The 24,528-nt window shown below is 36.7% G+C and overlaps 1 protein-coding gene across 1 annotated transcript in view; it reads right to left on the bottom strand.

Annotated features, from left to right (window-relative positions):
• Nucleotides 1-24,528, bottom strand: part of SEMA5A (sema domain, seven thrombospondin repeats (type 1 and type 1-like), transmembrane domain (TM) and short cytoplasmic domain, (semaphorin) 5A) — a 241,042-nt gene that overhangs the window by 98,684 nt on the left and 117,830 nt on the right. Inside the window, exons 8-9 of the mRNA XM_010001362.1 lie at nt 23,912-24,047; nt 20,376-20,580 (exon numbers count right to left, since the gene is read on the bottom strand). Of these exons, the coding sequence (XP_009999664.1) occupies nt 20,376-20,580; nt 23,912-24,047 (341 nt within the window). The remainder of the gene's footprint in view (nt 1-20,375; nt 20,581-23,911; nt 24,048-24,528) is intronic.

The raw sequence follows: 24,528 nt of genomic DNA, 5'->3' as shown, positions 1-24,528 counted from the left end.
GCTCTTCCCCAGGCCAGTAGCATTGCATGGGGTTGTTGTGGCCCAAGTGCAGGACCTGGCACTTGGCCTTGTTGAACTTCTTACAACTGACCTAGTCTGTCCAAGTCTCTCTGTAGAGCCTCCCTAATCTCAGGCAGAGCAACACTGCCTCCAAACCTGGAGTCATCTGCAGACTTACTGAGGGTGCATTCTACCTCTTCATCATGATCGTTGATAAATGATAAAAAGACGTGGTCCCAATACTGATTTGGGACCATTATACTATAGTATACACTATCTGAGTTGGTAGCAGAGGACATTTCTCATTTCTCAAATACCTCCTCAGGCCAGTTGTGTGCCTATGTTTATGACTTTACAAGTATTCCTGAAATCACAGAACCATAGAATCATAGAGGTTGGAAGGGACCTCTGAAGATGATCGAATCCAACCCTCCTGTTGCAGCAGGAACACCTAGGGCAGATCACACAGAAACATGTTCAGACAGGTCTTGAAAGTCTCCAGAGAAGGAGACTCCACAACCTCTCTGGGCAGCCTGTTCCAGTGCTCTGTCACCCTCACAGAAAATAAGTTTTTCCTCATCTTGAGGTGGAACTTCCTGTGTTATAACTTGGTGGTGTTTCCCTTGTCCTATCACAGGGCACCACTGCAAAGAGACTGGCCCATTCTTGACATCCACCCTTCAGACATTTATAGACATGAATAAAGTCCCCTCTTAGTCTTCACTTCTCAGGAGTAAACAGCCCCAGGTCTCTTAGCCTTTCCTCATGTAACAGATGTTCCAGTCCCTTAATCATCCTTGTAGCTCTCTGTTGGACTCTTTCCAGCATATCCCTGTCCCTCTTGAAGCCCAGAAGAGCACACAATACTCTAGATTTGGTCTTACTAAGGCAGATGACAAAAGGGTACCCTTTGAGATCTGAAAATCTCCTGTCATATACCAAGAAACACTCAAGGAACAGCAAAATCCACTGCAAATTACAAACTAAGAACACTTGCTATAAATAAGGGCCTATTTTGTAATTTCCCCACAAAATACTTTTTTAAAAAGTATGATGTGTTATGTAGATGAAAGAATGTGGTCAATACAGAGGATACAGGCAGTCAACGCAAGACACAGAAAACAGAAGTTAAAGCTTCCATATTTGGTACTTAAAGTGACATTTATAATTGAACCTAAATAAGGTACCATGTTTGCAAGAAAAAGTCAATTCCATACATATTATAATTAATGAAAACAGACTCATTGACACCCTTAAAAATCTTTCAACATAACAATCACAGGTTTTTTTTTTTGTTTTAAAGTTTAATAGCAATAAATGGATATTTGGGAGAATATACTTTAAAGTGTAGTTGAAATTAATTCTGGTTTTGTCCACTATACACTGTTTTTGCATATTATTTGTTGTATGCAAATTATTTTCCCATTGGGAAAACAAAAGCATTCAGATAGTATTTGGACTGTTGAAATTAGAGGAAAAAATATCTGTTAATGTTAAATTACTTGTAAATATTGCAATTATATGTATATAAACACTGTTTATATTAATCATATAACATTTGTATTAAATGTTATCAATGTATCAAATTAAAATTTACATTAAGTACCATACAGACAGAAAAAATGGGGTATTAGGGTTGTCTTCAAGGCAGAAATCTTTCTCAAGAATTAACTGAAACACCAAACGTAGCATTGATGCGCAGAAGGTATAGTAGTAGAAGATCAAAGAAAGTGCAAGGGGATTGATAAACATCCGGCTGCTGTGAAAAGGAGGAACATGAGTATTTGATTTCCTTCACCACAGGAACTGAAAGAAAGCCCCACTGCAGAGCAAACGTGCATTTGGTCAACAGCAGAAAATTCTTCCAATGACAGAAAGAATGAGGTTGTATAAGGGCTTAAGTGCACGAAACACAGAGAAAATACATGGGAACAGCTCATGCAGCAGCTGGCTGAGTCTACAGAGGGAAAAGCCCAGGACTTCTGATTTAGAGTTCTGCGTAACCTCAGAACAAATACATAGGGTACACAGACTACAAGAGGATTTAAAACCTGTTCTTTTTTACTTTTCCTAAAAGGAATTTCAAAATTAGTTATATCACCAGTAGAATATGGTAATTAAAGCCTTCAGTGTAATCTGTTTTCTCATATGGGGATGGGGTATAATTCTGTTTAAAGCAAGGGCCTATTTAGAAGATAATCTAACCATTCTCTGTAACTTAATTTATCTTTTACCTCCAGATTTCTGAGATATGTATTTACACTTGATTTACAGGAATAGGTTTTTAATTACACTATAGCCTAAAGTACAAGAGAAAGACTGAGCTTCAACACTTCTGCTTTAAGAACTAAAACTATATGATGAGTAAATGTAGCACTTCTGCAATGATACCTAAAACTAAAAAAATATAATTTTATTTAAAAATCCACACCTTAATTAACAGAGTTTTATTTTAAATATTTTCAAATTTTTAAATGTGTATTCATTACTTTTGAAAAAAAGTGAACATCAAAACTAATATGGAATACTGATGCTTTATCTAGACCAAAATATTATTTAAAAAAATATTTCAATTTTTATTTTCAGAGCTGTTTTACATGTTCATAGCTTGTCTCTCCATTTGAAATTAAACCACTGTTTGAACAATGTGTTCAATATGCTAATGGATTTGTTCTTTCAATCTATTTTTAATATATTTAATGGTAAAATAAAATACATAACATGGTTTTTCTACAAGTTTCATTCAAAATTGCAGGTTAAAATCTGAACATGATCTGTTTTGCAGCTTTGACAGAGAATAAAAGCTGTGACAAGGCTATGAATAACTTCAACAATAAACTACTGCAATTTCCTTCCTATTACAGCTCATTAACATCATGATGATAACAAAACAATAGTGGATATTAATAGAAATACAGATATACAGATTTGTTAGATCAAAAAGGCAATTATGGTACTGTATAACAAAAGCTGCTAACAAGTATCATAACTGCAAATAAAAAAATCATTTTCTTGCAGTTGCCCAAGAAATGCAGTGAATTGTTCCACTCTATTAATATGGAGACTTATTTTTAAACATTACAAAGGCTAAATAAAATGTTGGTTACTCTCTGTGCCATCACTTACTCACAGGAAATAGAAAAGCTAAACCTCTTCTTCATTTGGGCATCTTAGAATCATAGAACTATTCAGGTTGGAAATTATCTTTGAGATCACCAAGTCCAACCATCATCCCTACTCCACAAAGTTCTCCCCTAAACCGTATCCACCAACACCACACCCAAACAACCCTAAAACACATTCAGGGCTGGTGACTCAACCACCTCCCTGGGCAGCCTATTCCAGTGTCTAACCACTCTTTCTGTGAAATAATTTTTCCTAATGTCCAGACTAAACCTCCCCCTGTTGCAGCTTGAAGCCATTCCCTCTTGTTCTGTCACTAATCACCTGTGAAAAAAGACCAGCACCAACCTCCCTACAAGGTCCTTTTAGGTAGGTGTAGAGACTGATGAGGTCTCCCCTCAGCCTCCTCTTCCTCAGACTAAACATTCCCAGCTCCTTCAAGTGTTCTTCGTAAGATTTATTGTCTAGGCCCTTCACCAGCTTCGTTGGCCTCCTCTCTGCCCGCTCCAGCACCTTGATATCTCTCTTGAATTGAGGTGCCCAAAACTGGACACAACACTCCAGGTGTGGCCTCACCAGTGCTGAGCACAGGGGGACAATCACCTCTCAACTTCTGCTGGCCACACTATTTCTAATACAGGCCAGGATACCATTGGCTTTCTTGGCCACCTGGGCACACTGCTGGCTCATGTTCAGCCCCTTGTCAATCAGAACCCCCAGGTCCTTTTCTGCCAGACACGTTCCAGCCACACTTCCCCAGGCCTGTAGTGTTGTAGGGGGTTGTTGTGGCCCACGTGCAGGACCCAGCACTTGGCCTTGTTAAAGCCTAGACCATTAACATTAGCCCAATGATCCAATCTATCCAAGCCTCTCTGTAGAGCCTCCCTGTCCTCATGCAGATCAACACTCCCACCTAGCTTGGTGTCATCTGCAAACTCACTGATAATACACTCTATGTCCTTACCGAGATCATCAATAAAGATGTTTAACAGAAACAGCCTGGACACTGAGACCTGAGAAATTAGACTTCCTTACTTCATCACAGGACACTGTTGGAGAAAAAAGTACGAGAGCAACGTGGAAATATCACAAATCACTGCTCATGAACATTTAATTAAACTTCAGCAAATTAAATTAACTAAAGCAACAGTAATCCATGTGACAAACTCAGTACTGGAAAAGCTAGTTTAAATATCACTGAAAATCTGGAACAAAAATAGATACTGATTAGTTTCTGTCACCTGTAGAAAACAGACACAAATCACCAAGAATTGAGCCTGCCCAAACTTAAATTCTTAAGATTACCTAGGTTTTTTTATAGTTTCAAGACAGGAAAACAACTAAAAATCTATATAGTCTACAAAGTGAGCTATATTTTTAGGGGAATCATTATAGCATTGTCTATGTGTCTAAACAAATTGGACTACAAAAAAACCAAGAGATCTTAGATCATCATTAGCTACATTCTGGGCCTTGAGAAATTGAGCAGATTGTTCATGTGAGACCTTAGCCCAAAGCAGTGAATATATTTGGTCATGGAGTTTTTGGCCCCATGTGAAGTAAATATAAAAACAACTCCTTTGTAGTTCTAGGTCTACTCCTGAAAGAAACAGACAGGGGTTGTTTTTTTTATGACCTAAACCAAAACAATCTCTCCCCCTGCCCAATTTCAAAGGGCTTTGGAATTCAGAGGTTGTTTATGTGTTTCTGGTATTGCTAGGGAGTAAAAAATAAACTAAGAATCCTTGGCCATATCAGAATATGGTATTTTACTGCTTAAAAGCTTTTAGGATAGACTAGGAATAAACATGGCCTTTGTTGGTCTGCTTGCATGCTTAGTAGAAAGAGAGAAATTAACAAAAATTAGCAGGGAAACAAAGACTCCCAAATTTAAGGAAAAGCAACTCCTGCAACTCATCAATCAAAATTTTCTGCTTCCTGCCAAACTATATACACAGTACATAGAAATCTTAAAATAAGACATTCAGTTGTCTGGCGTCTTGACAATTAGAAAGAAAAAAGTGCGATAAGAAGGTACATATATCATTTTAATGTGTTTTAGTAAAAGCTACCTTTAAATTGCATATAAACAAGCACAGAAGAATTGATTAACAATCACACTTAGGAAAGGTCTCTCTTTCTGAATAGGGTTTTAGAAGCAGCCAAAGAAAAATGTAGAAAAAAAAATATTAAATTATTATTCTCTGGGTAAGACTCCTAGTATTTCTGCAATCTGGTTTGGTTTGGTTTTTCACTTCTTCCATGTAACAGCAGCAGTTCTGAAAGACAGTCTATAAAAAGCAAGCATGCACAATATTTTAGATTTACCTCCTTTATCTTTGGCTCTGACTCTTTCTCATTCCCTCTTTCCAATTACATTTCAAATAAATATGTGCTACCTTACAAAACTGGAAATAAATTTGAATTAAAGCTGAAATGAGATACATTGCTGATAATGCCTGACAACAAATGAGGTATGATGGTCTGTTACAGGCCCCTGGGCCTTTATGCAGCAGAGAGAATTTAACTCATTTGCCAACTATTAAGAATCTGAAACATTACATTTTAACTGCAATCTATTTGCATACCTTCTGAAATGATTAGCAATTAGCAATCTTAATGCCCTAGTGGCTATTGCAAGAGAAATTCAGTTGTGGCTCTGCAACTACGGGAGATTCTCATGACTATAAGTAAAAATTAAATATGCATTTACTATATGATGGGAATATTTACAGGCTATCCTCTCTACACAGGAAGTTAGAACTATTGATTCAAAGACTTCTTTGAATAAAGAAATCATTGATCTAGATACTATTTATTCCAAAATAAGGAGCCTTCTTCAAAGCCATATATCTAGTAGGACAGAAAGAACATGAAAATTAATGACAAACACAGCCCAATAAGTACTGAAGAATAAATTCACCCCTGTTCCCACCCCTCCAAAGAAAAAAATAAAAAATTTCATTTTCAAATACAACAATTCTTGAATGTATCTATCAGGATTGTGTCAATCTTCTGGTTATCCTTTTCCAGAGAAAGCTTTTTAAACCTATTTTCTTTAGAAAACTTCTATCCCCTGTAGACTTGATTTCTGCGTGTTATAATGTCTCAGAAGCATCAAGGACACATATAATTTGCAGTTGAATCAGTACAGATTTCTTTCAGTAACTACCAATATCTGCTTTAAAAAAGAAGATATCTACCCCTGCTTACAGTCCAATGAATTATAAATGGGCACAATTAAGGTTTCCACTAGCAGGGTTTCCCATGAATCAAAAAGGTATTATATTTCAGAAAATAGTGTAATTTGTGTATCGTTCCTCAGTGCCCGTTTCACGCCTCAAATTGGAATTTAAATCCAGCTCCAGTGAGACTAATTAAAAAAATATTTCAACTAAAGAACTCAAGTTCAAAAGGGAAATTCAGATTTATATGAGTCTAAAAAAACCCAACAACTAACAGCTAAACCAAAGCAGCATGCCTTCTTTTGAAAGGCTATGTCTGCTTAAAGCTGCTAACTCCTCAAACTGAATCTTCTATTTCTGCTTTCCCCTTGGTCTTTTTCACAAGTTTAAGCAAAAACTAATACTAAATAACAAAAAACATGCTGAATTATGTGTCTCAGCTTCCACATCAATTAGGCCTGTTTCCTTCACTAAGAAAATCAAAATAAATCACTCCTTTTTCTCAGCTTGTTAGACTGAAACTCATATGCACTACTGGCAATTTTTTTACCATCCCTAGATCTAAAACAGATGTTTCTTCCTGCCTGACAAAAGAAACAAAGTAATTTCAACAATCTGAAAATGCCTGCATTTTTCATGAATCATGCTCATTGGAACACCTTTATTTACTACTTCCATTTTCAATGTTATGAAATTTTCAGCTTGGCAAAGATGTGACTGAAAGAGATGAATCTATTAATAACAGTTCATGCACTCAATTTAATTAGTTGATTTGGGATACCTATAAGCAAAAGCTACAGCTGAATTTCCTTAACAGATAACAATTGATAAAAAACTCACTTATCAACATTTCAGTCTGTGGTACTGTACGTTTATTTATATGACGTAAATCGTTATTTGAAGACTTTATGAAGTGGTATATTTTAACAATCTTTTATTTGCTATCATCTCATTTAATTTGTTTTCCAATTATGAAAAAATAGCTCTTATGAATCAGTTTGGAGACTTGTGAGATCTGGGTTCAATTGCCAGCTTTCTCTCTCTTACGACTTCATGTGTGACACTGGTATTCAGAACAGTAATACCATCTAAAGTGAAAAAAAAATAAATATATATATAACAATACCAATCATTGAAACTTCACTTTTTATAAAACTGTTATATGTAACTGTAACAATATCTTAGTATAGATACTTGAGCAGGTACCTTTCCCAACTGAAGATTTAACGCTTCTTTTGTTATGCTCTTTTCTTGCATACTGACATGATTTGCTGACAAAGGGAAAACCAATGACAAGCAGTTACCTTATTCTCTCTCAATGTATAGGAACAGCTGAACTAAAGATAGAAAAGTCTCAGCTGCATACAAGAAAAATCATGAATGTGAATTTTATTATGTGATCCTACGCCTGGCAAGAAATAGGTGCCTTTCATGTCATTAGGGAATTTCAGGGAATTTACTGCTTAATTAAAAAGGCATTGGAAAAATATTTTCATAGTCTCTGCAGCAGGGAGCAAGGCACCTCTCTAGTGCAATTCTCTATCTATTTAGCTTGGGAGCTGCTGTGCTCCTGCATCTGCAGGCCAGATGAACTGTGTGCTCTGCATGCAGACTAAAATGCTGTCAGTGAGTGGATCCAGGAGGGCTCCTCCACATCTGCAGCAGTCCCTGGATCAAGCATTCAACCAGGAAGTGGAAGAGATGGCTTTGAACTCTGGAGTCCAAGAGGGATTAAACCTCTGCTCTACATATCCCATGTAAGTGTTGCTACCATCCAGATCAAGGCATCAACAGTCTGACCTTTCTCTCTTGTGTTGATGTATTCATTGCAGAGGATAATCCCATGGAAGTGTATCACATTTGCTCAAGGAATGGCTAGTTGATCATGTCCCCTTACCACATATCACTATTTATATCCTCTTCTGAAAGTTATACTGAAATGTGAAAATTCAAACACATAGCCATATTTTATATATCAACATTGGTTTAAGATACGCTCAAGCAGAGAGGATATGGTTAAAACTACAATATAAAATCTTTAGATGAGGCTTTAATGAGTTGGGGAACAGAGAGATGTTCCTCAGGGCTTGGCAAAGAGGTGACTTTCAAGTTTGACTCTCATACTTCACACTCTCTCTTTTTCTTCTTTGAGGTATCAGAAATTCTCAGGTAATACAGTGCAAAGCATGATTCATGACAACATCAAGCACAAAGTCCTTGATCTTAGCAAGCAATAATATAATTTTGAATTTGTATTTAAATTACCCAAGTTCTGTCTGTAAAGTTACTCAGTAATGGAAAAAAATATTTACAAGGATCATGACAAATGAAACCAGAATCCTCAAAGAAGGCCAGTATAACATTTTTTGTCATGCATTGGACTGAAGTAAATTGGCATGTATAAATACACATTCCTTGAGCACTTTAATAACGTCAGATTCAAAATGAATTAGAATATCAAGAACTTTTTTGTGCATCAATACTACAGCCAAAACAAACTGTATATATTTATTGCTTTTGATCATAGTCACTGTATTTGAATCAAACAGATCCTGCCAATATGTACATTAACTGTGAGCATGTACTATAAGACTATCTATACCAAGTATCCCTATAGATGTCTTCAGAAGTATAAAATATTTTTGTCCATTGGATATGAATCCTTTTTTAAATCAACACATTACCATAAAAAAGATTACGTAAGGATTCCTTAAGGCTGTATTTAAGGTTGTATTTAAAATGAGCTGTCTAGTTTATCATTCCAGACATAAATTATGACAAACTAAATTGCAGTTCAAATACAGATAGTTGAGAAGAGTGTGACTGGCAACACTCTCTTATTCCCAAACATGAAAAAAGTTTCTTCCATAAGGATAGTTTGATGGTAACTAAATAGGTCCAGTATCAAGAGCTACATGTGAATAACACCTGCTCTAGAGAATGCTCATTGGGCAATATATGGTATTTAAAGCTACTCTTGTTGGCAACAGTCACCTTTTTTTTGTACTAAAAATCACCCATATACACAAGAATCTTGAAGCCCTGATGAAAAGAAGACAAAAGAATTCTTATGGTTCTGAATGGAAAACATCACACCTGTCAAGAGATGCATAATTTTGATATCCTGGACTCTGAAATAGAAAGAAATAAAACTACAAGGTTGATACTGGGTAAGACAGTTCACAATGAAACAAAGAAATGAAAAAAAACCACACACCTATATCAATTAACTATATTAATTTTCCAGAAAATTATTCTGAAGAAAACATTCCAGTTTGGTAAGACCTTTAAAGAAGTTATCAGTAGCCAGAACTGGACTTCTCAGATAGTGGAGATAAGCATCTCTAAAGAAATGTGTAACCTCTAACTGAAGTAGAGTTATAATAAACATAGATAGCAATAGCAAGATGAAATGTTTCTTATGATTTAAAGCTTGCTATCTAACTCAGAGCAGCAGTGAAGAATGCCACACTGTACACAAAAGATAAAATTACTATTGAGTACAGGCCCTGGATCCCTGCCAGTCTCCCAAAATTGAGATGTATTAACTCTGATTGGATCTGACTGGACAAGGAGTGCTTACTTCTACTATTATTTTTTATTGCCTTCCTTCATGCCACCACAATAGCAGATACGTTGTACTACCTAAAGGATGCTATGAATATGGTAGTATTTTCCCACTGAATAAATTTTCCAGTGCCCAGATCAAAGAAGCACTTACATGCACAAGTGGAGAAAACTACTTCTCAGATAATAAACCTTGCCTGATTTCTTAACTGAATCATATGTGGCTATTTTCATTGGAAGTGTCAGAAAGACAACTGGTTACTGTACGATCCAGAAGCATCACAAATCTGGCTGAATAGAATGTTTTAGGGACTATCATCTACTCAAAGTAATTTGCAGTTTGCATAGTACATTCTCCTGTGCCTCAGTCCCTAGATGAGCCAAATTCAGTACATATATCCAGTACAAACCCAGTAAGAAGTACATGGAACTTCAGTAGCAATTCCAACATAAAGCACAGCTTCTGTTCACAAATATGAAAGGAAAGAATGATGCTGATTTCCTTCTAATCTGAAATAAATTAGGAAGTAATCGGGCAAGAGACATAAGCAAGGTTTGAATTAAGAGACATGAACCTAAAACCCTCTTATGAGAAGATGTTCATCTCACTACTCTAGGAAATTAAAGCAGTAGTAGCCATTGTACTTAACACATATAATTATATTACATTATACTCTTTATATAATAATCTAGGAGTTGGGACATCTGGCAACAACCAGGAAATCTCACACATCTTATTAGTTAACAATCAGCTCTTATCTCCTAGGCAAGTGATCTAACCACTTCGTTGGCTTTGGTTATGCCGATCCCTCCTGAAGGTGTGCAGCTGTAGAATCAAATTTCCAAGATTCATGGAACAAGAAAGAAAATGAAAGTACATAAAAATGAGAAGAATGAATCTGTAGACAAGCGAGTCTCTGTTCAAAATACTACTCTTACCAGTGACTTGATACTATAAAATGCCTATGGATTCTAATCTGTGTTTTTGTGAATCTGCCAGCGGGTTACAGGACTCTTTACATTTTGATGAGTCTTACAAGTCACAAAACAAAGTAAATAAAGTCTATCTTTATGGAGAAATTATTTAGCTTGTGAAGATTTGCCATGTCCTATGACCAGAGCTGGATAAATGCAAGGGGGAAAAAAACCCACAAATAACTACTGGGGAAAACCCCTACTGGTTACTAGTGGCACTGCTTGTATTTGCTTAGTTGTAAACACTTGGGTTTATTGAGTTTTACTAGAAAAAAGGCTGCAGAATGAAGAAGCTTATAAACATTAAGAAAAACAGAACTTAAATAGAATATCCCATTTAACAATCACTTTATTGAGAATGTACACTGAATATCATAAAATATCATCATGCTTGTAACTCAGCTTTTTCTTTTTTTTTTTTTTTTTCTTTCCCTGGGCTCAAAGATGATTTTTATGTAGGGTTCGAACTTTTTTTTTCTCTTCATGATTTAACTATTCCAGTTTCTTTGGTTGGCAGGGGTTCATTGAGTCACTCTTTTTGCACGTCCAACTTAAATGAAAGGCTTTTTAAAAGTAAAAGGCTGTGCAGAATAAGGTTGCTCAGATTATTCAGCTTGGAGAAAAGGAGGCTGAGGGGTGACCTCATTGCAGTCTATGGCTTCCTCACGAGGGGAAGAGATGGGGCAGGTACTGATCTCTTCACTCCTGTGACCAATGATAGGACTTGGGGAAATGGTAGGAAGCTGAATCAGGGGAGGTTTACGTTGGATAACAGGAAAAGGTTTTTCATACAGAGGGTGGCTGAGCACTGGAACAAACTCCTCAGAGAAGTGGTCACAGCACCAAACCTGCCTGAGTTCAAGAAGTGTTCGGATGATGTTGCTCTCAGGCACATGGTGTGATTCTAGGAGTGCCCTACACAGGAACAGGAATTGGACTCAATGATCTTGATGGGTCCCTTCCAATTCAGCCTATTTTATGATTCTAATATTCTAAAAATGTTCACGATGTCCAGCTATGTGCCAAGTTACCTAATCCTTTGCATAAAGTTCTGATACAGCCAAGTTCCTTCAAAGGCAAGCCTTCCTCTCCAGATCTCTCTTGAATACTAACTGTGTACTCACACAAGGGTTACAGTTAGTTCAAAGGTCAAACTTGACCCCAAGATAAGACTAATTCCAATGCCTGTTTTCAAAATTGGAACCAAGCCAAATGGCACTACACGCTACTATGGGCAAAACAAGAGATCCAAGTATAAGTTCAGATACTAACAGATAATACAGCTTTGAAGACAGCAAGATGACACTGTGAGATAATCTCTTTCACTTGCAGCTTCCCATACTATTCATTAGAATTCTCTAATAACAAATAAATATAGGGGTTATCAATTCTAGTTTTCCTGCAAAGAAGAGGTGATGGTCCCAAAAAAAATAGAAGTGAAGAAGAGAAAAAGCTATTTGGCCATTTTGAGACTATAAAGCAGTGAAACAGGATTTGAAAGTTCTGTGTCACTGTGACAAAAAGGAGCTGGTCTTTTTTTAATGAAAGGTTGAGACATTGTCTCTAGCTCTTCACAAGCTTTCCCTCCCTGGCTGACACATTACTATTGCTCCCATGCAAGCAGAGCTGGCTGTTCTTCAACCAGTAGCTGCTTCTTGCAGTAATTTCCACTTGCAGCAATTCAGAAGTGCACACACTGTATGTTCTTTGGACATTTATTTATAGTCTTTAGCCGATAAAGCTGGAAAATTATAAAGACATAATGATAAATTGTGAACAGAGAAAAAGGGCTTCTAGCCACATAAATTTGTTCCAGAAGAGAACAGAATACAAATGTCATCTACTTGGAGCAAGCAATTCATGAACATGCTATCTGAAGTGCAAACAAACTATATGAGCAAATATCAGCAACAATCTAATCAAAATCATGACCTATTTATGTGTTGATTGTAGTAACAAAAAAATTACTAGAACTAAGTGGTGGGTAATTTGTGAACCAAATAAAGGGCTACAATTCTCACATAGAAAGTGCTGTCAATGAGTAAGTTAACCAGCTCTAGTTAGAACCATCTATTTATTAAGAAACCTCTTCAGTGCTCTCCAGCTGAAGCTGGCAGAATGATTTATTCCTACACACTGATAAAGCCAAGGGAAATCAGCACTACTGGACATTTTAAATGCTCTAGAGGCCTTTACTATAATTTATAACTATGCAGCCTGGACTTCAGACACTATCATTCTCTTCGATAACATTTTAAAGCCACTTTGCCCAGTACAGATAACACAATACACAAGGCAGTAGCAAATCAAGATTTCTGTGTTTAAATTACCTAGTAAAACGGCAATATTTTACACTATCCTTCTTTGTCTTTATAAATTATACTACATGGAAAACTAGATACTCTAGCAGGAATACACAGGCAGCATTCTTAGTTATATTAGCATAAATCCCAGAATAAACATCAGACTCTTGAAGAGAAAACCACATTATCTTTTAAACCTTTTCTTAAACTTCACAGCAAAACCTTTCTCAGATAGGTTAATAATGTGTTCACGAAGCTAAAGCTTCCCTTTATCAGAGGCAGAGATCACTGCAAAAGGAGCAGAGAATAAGCTTACTAGTTCTGTGGTTTGCTGCTTGATTTTTTTTAACAAACCTTCAGGATCATCATGTCGCTGTTAGGACTGGTGTCTTCCAATATGCACCAGCTTTAGACAGCAGAGTAACTGATGACTGACATTGCTTCAAGACTCTTGAAATGACACTGCATAAGGCCAGAAGGATAAGAAGTTACAGGGAAGAAGTTTAAAAGCTGTTGCAAGGGGGGCTTTACAACTGTGGAGAAGCACACTATATCTTTGTCAAGAAAAGGCATAAAAAACCCCAAACCAACCATGTTTTCTGTTAAAACAGAAGAGAAATAGCTTTAAAAGGGGATGACTGCCTACTGCATTGTGTATGCCCCATTATCCATCTGCACTCTGATTTCTCTCTTTCTCTGTTTTTGATCTAGAAAGCATTAATGCAAATAGACTACCTACCACTTTCACACTTGACTTGTGACTCAGATTACAACTATTTTGATCACTATTATTATTGCATTTACATTGTGGTTTCCAGACTAAAAAGGTGCTTCTGAAACTGACAGGACAAGTCTATAGCTCCTTTCTACTAGATTTATTTACAGACTGCTTCCAATAGCCTCAGTACACTTGAGATAATGCAGTCAGAAACAGCATCAAATTGGAAAAAATGCAGTCAGTTTAAACTTTGTTCCTCTCTTCACCACGTATGAAATGTATATAATATTTTTTTGCTTATAATTTTAATGTCAGCAACTTCACATGTACTACGTATATTATGACATCTTGAACATTAAACTTTGAAGTATGCCAGGAAAATGACAATATTTCATCCAAGATTTTTTTAGCAAAAAAACACACACAACTGTTTTTCTTCTTCAGATCTTGGGTTGTTCCCTAGTAAAAAGTGTGGAGTACTGATTACAAAAACAAAAGGAAAAAGATAGAACTGTAACAAAAATCAGAGAGGAATCAAATCATGCACTACTTTGCATCCATTTAATGCCATTTAGTAAGACAAACAGGATAAATGCAAACTGTTTTGATAGCATTTCCAAACTGGGTTTCATTCACGCTTTCAAATCTCTTCATAAACTTGGGAATAGTTTCTGGATAACCTGCAGGACTGTGGCTTCGTGAGAAAAATGTGACATTTGTGGAGATTTACCCATTAAAACCCGTCTAAAGGCAAATGTATGAAAAATACAACTGGATTTTCAAAAAATATATTTTAATTTTTTTTGGTGAAACCTCTCCAAATTTCATCAGGATTATTTTTATAATAGTTTTCTGCTTTGCCACCTGTAATTTTGAGGTCTTAAGAGGGAGAAAATCACTAGCTAGATCTTCTTGGAAAAAAAACACCGGTTATAACAACCTCCAATCACTTTTAAGCTTCAGATAAAACCTAGCTTAATAGCATAAAAATCTGGTTTCAGTGCAGTGAATGACCCACTCCTTAGAGACATGCAGTGCAGCCAACAATAAATCTTTTTCAGGTTTCATGCTCTCTTTGTAAGACAGCCATACCCCACTTTCATCAATGCTAAACTGTAAGTCCCAATAATTAAGATCCACCACTGGGCATATTCCATTTCTCCTTATGATATAGAGGGGACATACTCTGTCCAGTGCGACTGAAGACCAGAGAAAACATTGGAATTTCCCCACCAAGTCATATTTAAAATGTGGCCTTCGAGTTTCTTTTCAGACAGTGAAAATCTTACCTTTTCTGAACTCCCAAGAAACAGCAACCAGAAAATGTATTCAGAATACCCTCAAACTAGACACCATACCTAATAATTTTCTTATTCATTCCAACAGATCACAGAATCACAGAATTATTGAGGCTGGAAAAGACTTCTTAGATCATCAAGTTCAACCTATGACCTACCCCCACCACACCTGCTAGATCATGGCACTAAGTGCCATATCCAGCCTTTACTTAAACACCTCCAGGGATGGTGACTCCACCACTTCCCTGGGCAGTGCATTCCGAGTAATGTATTTTGCAACAGTACTCTAAACAAGGGCCACTTGTTCTTGTTGCAGCCTCTCATTTTAAAAAACCTTTGATATTGACAAAGTTTTAAACCATGGGACGCCTAGGCATTTAAATTGAAATGAAGAAACAAAAGGGAGAAATAAAAATGGGAGGGGTGAAAAAGGATAAAAAGGAGGGAAATACAACTACGGCATGTACATCATCATTTTGCTTGGATTTTTTTTCTAATGAAGAATGAAATAAAGTCTTTTAAACTTGAAAAGTTGTCCAAATATTGTTTTGTTATTGTATCTAGCTAGCATTGTTGTTTTTGTTATTGTATCTAGCTTGCTGTACTTTAAGCTTATTACTATAAACAATTTTTAGACTAGAATTTCTGTGAATGCTTTCCTCAACTTTCGTTCCTGAACCACTGCAAATTTGCTTCCTACCTAAAGCCAGCAGCACTGTGCTAGCTCTAAGCTACATAAAATGTGCAGGAATTGATATATCCCTTCATTCTGTGTTAGGAGACAGCACAGTGAAAGATTAAGATGTGTTTCCAAAGTACTAAAGTATATTTCTGATATAAGCAGTAGCCAATAAATCCCAGCACATCAGAATCTACTAGCAGAGTGATGATTTGGCAAAGGTTTAGGAAATGAAGATTGTTGACACAGCAGATTAATGCATTTGTTTGCTTACTCCTAGTCTCTCCTCAAGTAATATTATATCTATTTAAGGTTTAATGAAATTAGATTACACTTTTATACTGCCAGCCTTCTTCTCCTCTATATTTATAGTCTAATAACAGTGTGGATAGTAAGCAAATCGGGGGAGGGGGAAGGAGAGAATTTTCTCTTAACTACTGCTCACCTTCTTCAAAGACTGGGATTTTTGCCTTGAGTAACAAAGACAGCAGAGCATTCATGTGTATTCAATCCAATATATATGCCTATCTTTCCAGTGAATCAGCTTTGTGTACTTTAAAAAACAATTTTTGGAAGATTGTTGTAACAAATTCTAACCACAGTAAAAGTTATGCAGATTGCATCTCACACAGCATGGGTTGGATCCATCCTGCTTTACACCACTAGGTGTAAATTGCTTACTGCCAGTACTTATATTAGAGTTGAATGCACTTCTCATTTGGCAGCAGAAAGTACAATGGTATCTGTTATCACAATGCTGAGTAAAAATGTAATTTATCCCAACCAATTTGAACATTTGTACTGGCATACAATAGACAGGATAATTTAGGTTGGAAGGGACATCAAGTCCAATCTTCTTCTCAAAGAACAGCTAGCTATAACACAGACTGGATTGCTGTCTGGTCTTGCAAACCTCCAAGGATGGTGACTGCACAACCCCTGTGGGAAATCTGATCTAATACCTGACTATAATCAAGAGTGAAAAAGCTTTTCTTTATATCCAGCCTGAAACTCTGCCTGTTGTCTCTTGTCTTCCCACCATGCCCCACTGTGACAAGCCTGGCTCTGTTCTCCATGTAAACTTTCTGTAAGTATTTGCAGGCTACTACTAGGCTCCCTGAAGCCTTCTCTCCTTCTCTGAACTTCTCCTCCTACAGCATGGTGCTCCAGCCTCCAATAGAAGGTGGCCCACCACTGCATTTCCTCCAGTTTATCAATGTCCTTTTATTGGGAGGAGGACAAAATTGTGTGATCTAAAGTGTATTGAGGATATGGGCATAACCTCTTCCCTTATTCTACTGGCTATGCTCCTGTTAACAGAGCCCAAGACACTGCTGTTGGTCTTCTCTGCAGTGAGGGCATGCTCTTGGTTCATGTTCAGCTTGCTGTCTAAAGTCCTCAAGCCCTTTCAGCAGGGCTGTGTCCCAGACTTTCAATTCCTGGCCTCAATCATTGTGCAGAGTTAGTCTTTTCCAGATTTGGGACTTTAAATTTGCACCTGTTGAATTTTGTGAGGTTGTTGCTAGCCCATCACTCCAGCACGTCTAGGTTCTTTGGATAGCAACACTGTCCTCCAGTGTAACTACTCATACCACAGTTAGGTGTCATCTGCACACTTGACAAGAGTGCACTCTGTTGCAGATCATAGATTAAAATATTAAACAGGACAGTACTCAGCTCGTTACCACTTGTACACATCCCCTTAACAACTAACTACCAAGTAGGTTTTATACATCCAGTTGTCCACCTATACAGACCATGCATCCTAATTTGGATATATGAGTATCGTGGGATACAGTGTCAAAAGTTTTGCTAAAGTCAAGGTATTACTCTCTCCTCATGCACAAATCCAGTAATTTCAACACATCAACAATCAGGTTGGTCACATGTAATTCGGTCCTTGGAAAACCCACGCTGAATGTTCCAAATCATGTTCTTTTCTATCATGTGCCCATGGAAGTGTGCTCAAAGGAGGTCTGCTCCTTGATTTTCCCGAGGACTGAATGCAGACCAGTCTCTTGTTCCTCAGATTGCTCCTTTGGCTTTTTTTTTTTAAGTTGGAGCATTGGAGCAAAAATTTAACTCCAAATTTAATTTGCTACCCCTTTTAATAATGCAAGCAAATTACATCAGAAAAGATAGTAACAGTCTGGTAGTAACTGGTACCCCACTCTTCCACCTCTCCACATCTACATAAGTAAAGATATGACTATGGAGAACTAAGATGCTTACATTACCAATATAATGAAACTAAAATGATAACCTGCATGCCAAAGAAGGTAAAATACTGCCTTTCTTCTCAAATGAAAAGATTGGAAGTAACCATTAATTACACTGTAATTTGGTATATCCTAGGATTTTTTAACTACACTTACGTATTGTAGTTATGGCATTTATATATATACATGTGTGGTAATTTCAAAATCTACTAAAATATAATTTTTCTGAAAAGTGAGTATTAATATCTCTTGGGAACAAAAAGCTTAGCACTCACATTCAACTGGGAGGAGAGCAGGGAAGAAGGAATGCTAACAAAATCCACTGTGATTCAGTGAAACAGAAGCAGAACAGAATGGCTGTGTCAAGAAAACTTGAGGAATACAATAATGTTTCCTGTTTTTCATCATAGAAAACACACACTGTCAGATTACATAGAAGCATGAGCCAGAGTCAGACTAAAGATCCAGCTAAGGCAGTATCCTACTTCCATGAATGACCGAAACCAGACGTACAGAAGTGGAAGGCAAGCATACACCATTAGGTGTATAGGAACAATGACTTCTTAGCAGCAAGATAGATGCACAAAAAGAATGTTTACCAAACACAATTTATCACTGAACCATGAAATATGAAGCTTTAGACCCTCACTTACTGATTCAAACATAAAAGGTAACATGATAAGGGAAACTGAAAACTGAAGACAATCAGAAACATGAACAATTACGTAACTTCTGGTGCTGCCATTATAATGTAAATATCCCACAATTCAGTGACAGACCCTTTCTATGAAACCAACTCAACACATTTCTGTAATTAATTTTCTGTCAGGAGACCTCTAAATTACAAACAGCATTTAGTATTGGCACGATTTCACTTAAAATGCTATGATTTACCAAAAAGTGGGCTGTTTTGACTAGAATTGGTAAGATCCAAGCATAGTTTTAACCTGTTAAACACTCTTATACTGCTGCCTATCTTTCAAGGAGCACAATGAGAAAGCTACAAGGATAATATGAAAAGAAATTCTGTCTCACTTGAATATAACAAAACATCATAGCATTTCTTCAGACTCAAAGGAAGCTATGTTCTCTGAAAAATGGCATAATGTTTTGAAGGGAAAATTAAATCATATATTAAACCACAATGCACATTTTTCTTGGGCTCTTGATAAATGATAAGCTATAGAATATACAATTTGCATCAGTAAATAATAATTTTAGAAATGAAAAGGATTGATCTAGTTTCTACTGAATCAAGGACAATTTTGAAGTTTACTTCACTGATTGTAAGATCAAATAAATAGAATTAGGATTTTTTTTTCCTCTTGTTGATCAACAGATTTTTTTTCCCTTTTATCATATTTGGAGCCTACTTACTAGGACACAAAGTTTGCACATTAACTAACCATTGCTTTGATGACCCATCCCCTACTAATGTGCATAGGAGTAAGTATTGGAGAAATACCCTAGGGTTCTAAACATGTTACTCCCCCTAAGTTTCTAAATATGTTACTCCGAGCTAGTATTTCCATCTTACTCCCCCTAAGTTTCTATATATGTTACTCTAAGCTAGTATTTTACTCCCCCTAAGTTTCTAAATATGTTACTCCAAGCTAGTATTTCCATCTTAGCTGAGGACATCCTTATTCTGCAAAAAAAGTCCTCTGATACCCTAGCTATTTTTAAGAAGCTTGAATTTTGAAGCAAGAAAGTAGTATTTCTAACCAAGGTAATTTTGGGTGGAGAATTGTTTTTGTTTCACCGTTAAGCTCATATATAAGTGGGCAAATAGTAAGGTATGGCATAAAACTGCATAATTAATGAACTAAAAATGAGAAGAAAATGAAAAGTAGTAAAATATTAATGAGTATAAAAATAAAAAATAGCAATAGTAGTAATTGTGTTCATTATTTGTAAAGTTAGTTTGATCTCAGAGGATCCTAAACCATCTTATCTCAAGTGAGATTGTACCCTGAAGTACATAACAAGAAAAAAAGACAGAGAAACTTGTGAAGTCCTGTTTGTAGAATTTCCAGCCATTTGCTCCCTCAAGAGCATATAGATTTCATACCTTCAGAGAATAGGAAATAGACACTAAAATTTGAGTTTACAGTATGATATAATCAAAGACATCACAAACTGCTTATTTCATCTACTCAGAAAAGGTAGAAGGTAGAGCTAATGCTCTCAAAGAGGAAAAGCTGCTGTTCAAGGTGCACTATATATCTTTCATAACTGATTCACAGAACATTAAAACTTCTACACCTCATAAACATTTGCACTTATCACAGCAAAGTAAAGCCCATACCTGTGGCAAGATAGATTATATGGAAAAGCATGTCCTTTCCCTGCACAACATCCACAACCACATGGGAAAATCGGCTGTTGTCTTCCATGAAGTAAGGAATTGGAATAACTGGTTGAATGACCTCATGCATTAAGAAGAATTTTTGTGCATCTTGAAGATTCCTCTCAGTCAGATTTACATACAAACCCTGGTCCATGGTGCCACACTGTAAACACAGAAAAGTAATATTATTATATGCATCAACAATAACAACAGATTTATTCTTTGATTTACAGCATAAGAATATAAAAAACAAGAGTATATCTAGTAGTGTCAATGTGGAATTCCACTTTTAGGTCTCATTTTCATGCTTACCAGACTTTGACCAGAATGAGGAAGCTCTGCTTTCCTGTGGAGTACTGTGGAGGCTCCCTAATTCTAAACAATATAGAAGAGCACCTAACTGAACACCACAAGTGCATTATAGCAATATTTTGCTATATCCTATCTTCACAGGGCAAGAAAAAAATCTGCCATCCAACAAACCACAGAATTTTCTGACTAGTTTTCTTTGTAACTTAAACAGACACAGTCCTAATCACATCACTAATTTTCATAGGAAATCCCATGTCCTACCACAGCCAGGGGCCAACAGAAATTCCAGATGAAAACACTATGCACACTTATAGCAGCTTCTTCAGATCCTGTGTTTACTATCCAAGAATGCACAGTGCAGAGCCCCAGTTACAAAGTGTTATCAACGGCAAAGACATTTTTGCTTTGGAACTGACTGTATTTTGTATCTGAAAACAGTAATCTTGCCTTACAAGCAAGCATTCATTAATGGTATGCCACCAATAAACAAAGCAAAATAACTGGCAGTTCACTTTAGCACCTTTGTGTTTATGTCTCCAGCTAACTGAAGACACAAAAGAGAAAGCTGCTTAGTGCATGTGAATATGGAAACATCCACATGGTTACGCATAATTGCATCAGAGAAGTAAAGAGCAGTACTTAACATTTATCAAATACATTGGTGATGTGAAAGGCAGAGCTAAGAAGTGCTTTTTTGTTCTTTTTCACTCCATGTCTTAAATGATGCCATGAATTACATATGAACAAAATAATACAGTGTGCAGAAACCTACCAGCCTTTTTTTTCATTACTGTCATGATTTCAGTCTGAAACTACGCGATCATTCCAACCCCACAAATGTTAAGAAAAATTCAAATAAATAATTTCAGAATGAGAGATGATATGAGGAGGAAAGACAGTTAAACAACTGGCAGGAAACAATTACTTGCTCTCTAAGCACCCTGCATCTCAGGTCACTGAAGAAAATAAACTATGCCAAAGAAGGATTTCTCTGGATCTATCAAGCACGAATGATTCCAATTGAAACATTCAAAGTACACTGAAATACATATGGTCCTTGGTCTTACGACCAGAATTCTCCTGTGCAAAGAGAAAAGCAGCAATCTCTGGGAAAAAAAAAACAGTTCCTCAAAACTGGGACTCCAACAGCATTGTAATCTGGAAAATATTTCATTAATATAATCCAGTCTTGGAAATAAAATGTCTGATGCAACTATCACTACATAGCAGTAGTCTTGCTTCAAATCACATACTTCTGTCTGTTAATGCTGAGTAGGTGAATACTCTGAGGATAAATCTATTTCTGAGGCTATACAAACAGCACTTTGATGTTTTATCATATGGACTTTACAAAAGAAAAGTCCTTCTTTCTGGGAAGGGAATCAGTGACTCTGTCAATGAATATATCCCATCTGTGTGAAGTATGTACTCTAAAGCACCTTCAAGTCACAAAAATGATTACATGTAGCTCTAAGCACTAGAGTAGCTTCTGGTATTCATCACTGCTGCAGCTACGGAGCCAGAAAACTAATAGAAAGTTAAAGAGAACAAAGGCACCTGTAAAAGAGTAGATGTCTGACCTCATTAATGATACCTGGAGATCAGTCAATGTCAGTTGGCTTGGATACTGTGTTGTAAGAGGTGCCTTACAGCTTTTAACACTAGCATTGGTCTGCAAAGCTGTTGCTCAGTGAGATACAAGTGTCGCTACTCTTCTTGTAAACCCGATGAAGCAGCATATGTATTAAAATCAGCCAGAATATCCAAGGAGGATATTTTTTCAATACCTGTCTTGACTGGGACTTAAGAGATAAGGACCAGCAATACAGTAGAGACTTAAACTGTTTTTACACAGCCATCAGGCTGTCACCTTTCTTTCTATGTCCCATTTGGTATGGAGTGTTCTCACAATAACTAGTAACAGATTAATACAAGATTTGTAAGGAGAGCTTAGTAACTTCTATTGGCCTTGCTCACCTAGTTAGAAAGAAGACAAGATTTTTACATATGAGCCTTTCTTCAGAACTTCTCCTTCAATGATTTAGCGCTACTGAGACCCTCTAACTATCACTACTTTGGCAACATAAATATTTCTACAATACATAAAAAGTTATAGACAAATATAGCCCATTTCTGCAATGTAGCTTACTTAAATAGTATCTTGTCACTGGGGGCTATTGCCAAACATACTATTTAGGAAAGGTAACGTGGAATTCAGAGCAAATTCCATGCCTTGTTTTCTTCCATTTGCACAAATCAGGAACTAATTAAAACTACCTACAATCCCCAAAGGGTGACTCTGCTTCATGCTGGCAGTCTCATGACTCTTATAAGAACTTAGGGAAGGTTATTATTGGAACACTACTGAACTTGTGAATTGCATTGAGATTAAGGGAGGGTGAAAGGTAGATAAAAGTGAATATACTTCAGTGCCCTGGTGAAAAGCTACTGTTGTTAATCCTAAATTAATGCTGTTTTCCCTTCCGTATTCCTTGCTAGAATCACTCTCACCAAAACTGCCCTAGTAGGAGCAATGACTATACAGAAGAAAATGCCTATATGCTTACCTGAAATACCCTCTTCTTTTTGTAAAAAGTTCTACTGAGTGACCCACCTTGGGCTAAAAAGTTTTACACTGACAGCCTATTGCAGATTATTACACATTCTGAGGCTGACAAGTTCAAATGAGGGGCACACTCCACCACAATCAGACTCTTCAAGGAGTGTGGACCACCTTGCATAGGAAATGTATAAAATCCTGACCACACTTGCTTCACCTTTCCCCTCCCCCCTCCTTTCTTTCTTCTATCAGACAATGTTTGCTTTTCAGGTTCTAACAGCACAAATACAAAGTAAAAAACAATAGCAGTCTGATCACACTTCAGCCAGGAATTAATGTTACCTTGGCAGAGTGTTCCATTTTGATAGATGATTCAAGTAAGCCTTTTTTTTTCCTACCCTTCACAGCACATCTGCTTTTCAACCCAAATTATTTTGCGGAAGGATAAAATTAAGTATGTTGAAATAAGGGGATCTCTTCAGCCTTTTGTTGCTGTTTTTTCAGTAATTTTTTAAGGTCTTAGGCTATAACATACTGCAAAACCAAACTTATTAACTATGAACCATATGGCACTTTGAGAAAACCTAATGTAAACTACTGTTCTTCTCTCACGTATCTGTACCTGAAAATTAGGATTGGGATTGGGATATGGAAGCCAAGCAGACCGAGAGTTTTCCTGGTATTTGAAGGGTCCGTTAAAGGCCTGGGTTACGGCACTCAGGTTGAAAACACAAACTGCTGAGGCTGCTATGCTGTTCCTGCAAAAGAAATATACACATCAACCTAAGTAACTAAAATCCTGTCTTCCAAGAGCTGTTGTACAGGAATAAGAATGCAAGTTCCAGAAACCCATCAAGTGAAAACAACTTGAACTACATACTTTACAAGTTATCCTGTTAGAGGAACGAACAGAAATAAACAGCAGCCAGGCAAAACCTACAATTTCCTTTTCTTGTCTTGAAAGTGCAATATACATGACAATAAAGTAATTCTGCACAGTGCAAAAAATATAATCCAGTGACTATGAGAGCTCGTAGTATGGAAAAGTATTTTGTTCTTTTACACAATTTGAGATAAAGGGACAGATAATGATGGTGATAGTTGCACAAATTTCCACTGCAGGTAAAACTGCTGACAATTGACTCACACAACATTTTTTCCCCCCCCCTTTTTTCTTCCCCCACCCCCTTTTTTTTTTTTTTTTTTATTTTCCCCTTATTTTTCAAAATCTTTAAAAAA

This window comes from Chaetura pelagica, unplaced genomic scaffold (genome assembly GCF_000747805.2).
Source record: "Chaetura pelagica isolate M959 unplaced genomic scaffold, ChaPel_1.0 scaffold317, whole genome shotgun sequence".
NCBI lineage: Eukaryota > Metazoa > Chordata > Aves > Apodiformes > Apodidae > Chaetura > Chaetura pelagica.
This window is presented reverse-complemented; position numbering and strand designations above follow the sequence as displayed.